Below are 1,664 nucleotides of genomic sequence, written 5' to 3' on the forward strand. Positions count from 1 at the left end.
CTACAAAAAGGAGCAGGCTTTCTGGGGTCTGAAGGGTTTGGTACTGGAAGACACTCCTGTCAGCAGGTCATGTTGAGCATTCTGCACACAGAATTGTTTCACACCTGCAGCTGCCTGGCAAACCTTCTCCCGGTGAGCCCGGAACTGTGGAACCACTTTCTCCATAGCGGTGATGCTGGAGGAACCAGACATGGTGCACCGAGTGCAGGGGAGATTGGTCAGTAGCGGGTCGCGGGTCGTGGGTCCACAGGGGCCAGACGGCGGGGCAGCGACGCGAGTAGATTATTTTTTTCTGGGGGGAAATAAGCATGATTACCAAGTTTTGTCAAATACAGTCAATTTTCAAACTTCATTTCGACTTGAGGAAACCACTGACCGTGAGGGGCAGCCCTTACCAGGGGAGCGCAGAGAGCAAACCCCGGTCCTCACGGCGGCCCAGCACCTTCTAAGTCATCAGCCACAGCCTGGGCCGGCACGTTCATCCTAAAGAGCCCACAGCCCAGAAATGTCGGCTTTGTGCTCAAGGGACAGTTGAAATCTTACATCTTCATAATTTCCCTGCTTTATAAGCCTTAGGAGACTCTGCCATTGAAATGAGCCCTTGATTATAAGTGACCAGCACCTTATTGCTCCCTGTGCACTGAGGACTAGGGTCCCTTCAGCAGACGTGGGCACACCCTTTACAGACACTTCACTTCTCAGAAGGATGACTTCCCCACCCCTCTCCATATCCCGCCCCTTTAATTTTTTTTAATGCTCACTGTTCCTAAGGAAGGGGAACAATGTGTCCTTAAAATGGACACATTACACAAACAAAACTGTGTCTCCTACAGGCATCCTGCGTTCAAACTCTAGCTGCTTGACCTAAGTTACTTAACCTCAGTACCCCTACCTGTAAAATGGGGGAGTATTCACAATGCTACATACATAGGACTGCAGGGGAAATGAAACAATGTAGCTGAAAAACTCCTGTTGCCTAGCCGGTTTGGCTCAGTGGATAGAGCGTCAGCCTGTGAACTGAAGGGTCCTGGGTTCAATCTGGTCAAGAGCACATGCCCGGGTTGCAGGCTCGATCCCCAGTAGGGGGCATGCAGGAGGCAGCCAATCAATGATTCTCATCACTGATGTTTCCTTTTCTCTCTGCCTTCCTCTCTGAAATCAATAAAAATACATTAAAAAAAAAAAAAAAAGAAAGAAAGATACTGGGAAACTTGGTCAGATACATGCAAAAAAATGAAACTAGATCACCAACTTACACCATACACAAAAACAAACTCAGAATAGCTAAAGGACTTAAATGTAAGATGGGAAACCATAAAAATCCTACAAGACTCCATAGGCAGCAAAATAGCAGACATATTTTGTAGCATTATCTTTACTGATACAGCTCCTAGGGCAATGGAGACTAAGGAGAAAATACACAAATGGGACTACATCAAAATAAAAAGCTTCTGCACAGCAAAAGAAACCATCAACAAAACAACAAGAAAGCCCACTGCAAGGGAGAACATATTTGCCAATGCTATTTCAGATAAGGGTTTAATCTCCAAAATTTACAGAGAACTCATACAACTTAACAAAAAGAAGATAAACAACCCAGTCAAAAAATGGGCAAAGGACCTAAATAGACACTTTTCGAAAGAGGACATACAGAAGGCTGAGAG

The 1,664-nt window shown here is 45.7% G+C and overlaps 1 protein-coding gene across 1 annotated transcript; it reads right to left on the bottom strand.

The window, feature by feature from the left end:
- LOC308256399 (guanine nucleotide-binding protein G(I)/G(S)/G(O) subunit gamma-5-like) lies at nt 1-192 on the bottom strand (the record flags this gene model as incomplete). Its single annotated transcript, XM_080684657.1, has 1 exon — nt 1-192. One exon carries the CDS (start codon nt 190-192, stop codon nt 1-3), a length of 192 nt encoding a protein of 63 aa, XP_080540783.1.
- Nucleotides 193-1,664: the final 1,472 nt, after the last annotated feature.

This window comes from Plecotus auritus, assembly GCF_963455305.1.
Source record: "Plecotus auritus genome assembly, chromosome: 8".
Taxonomy (NCBI): Eukaryota; Metazoa; Chordata; class Mammalia; order Chiroptera; family Vespertilionidae; genus Plecotus; species Plecotus auritus.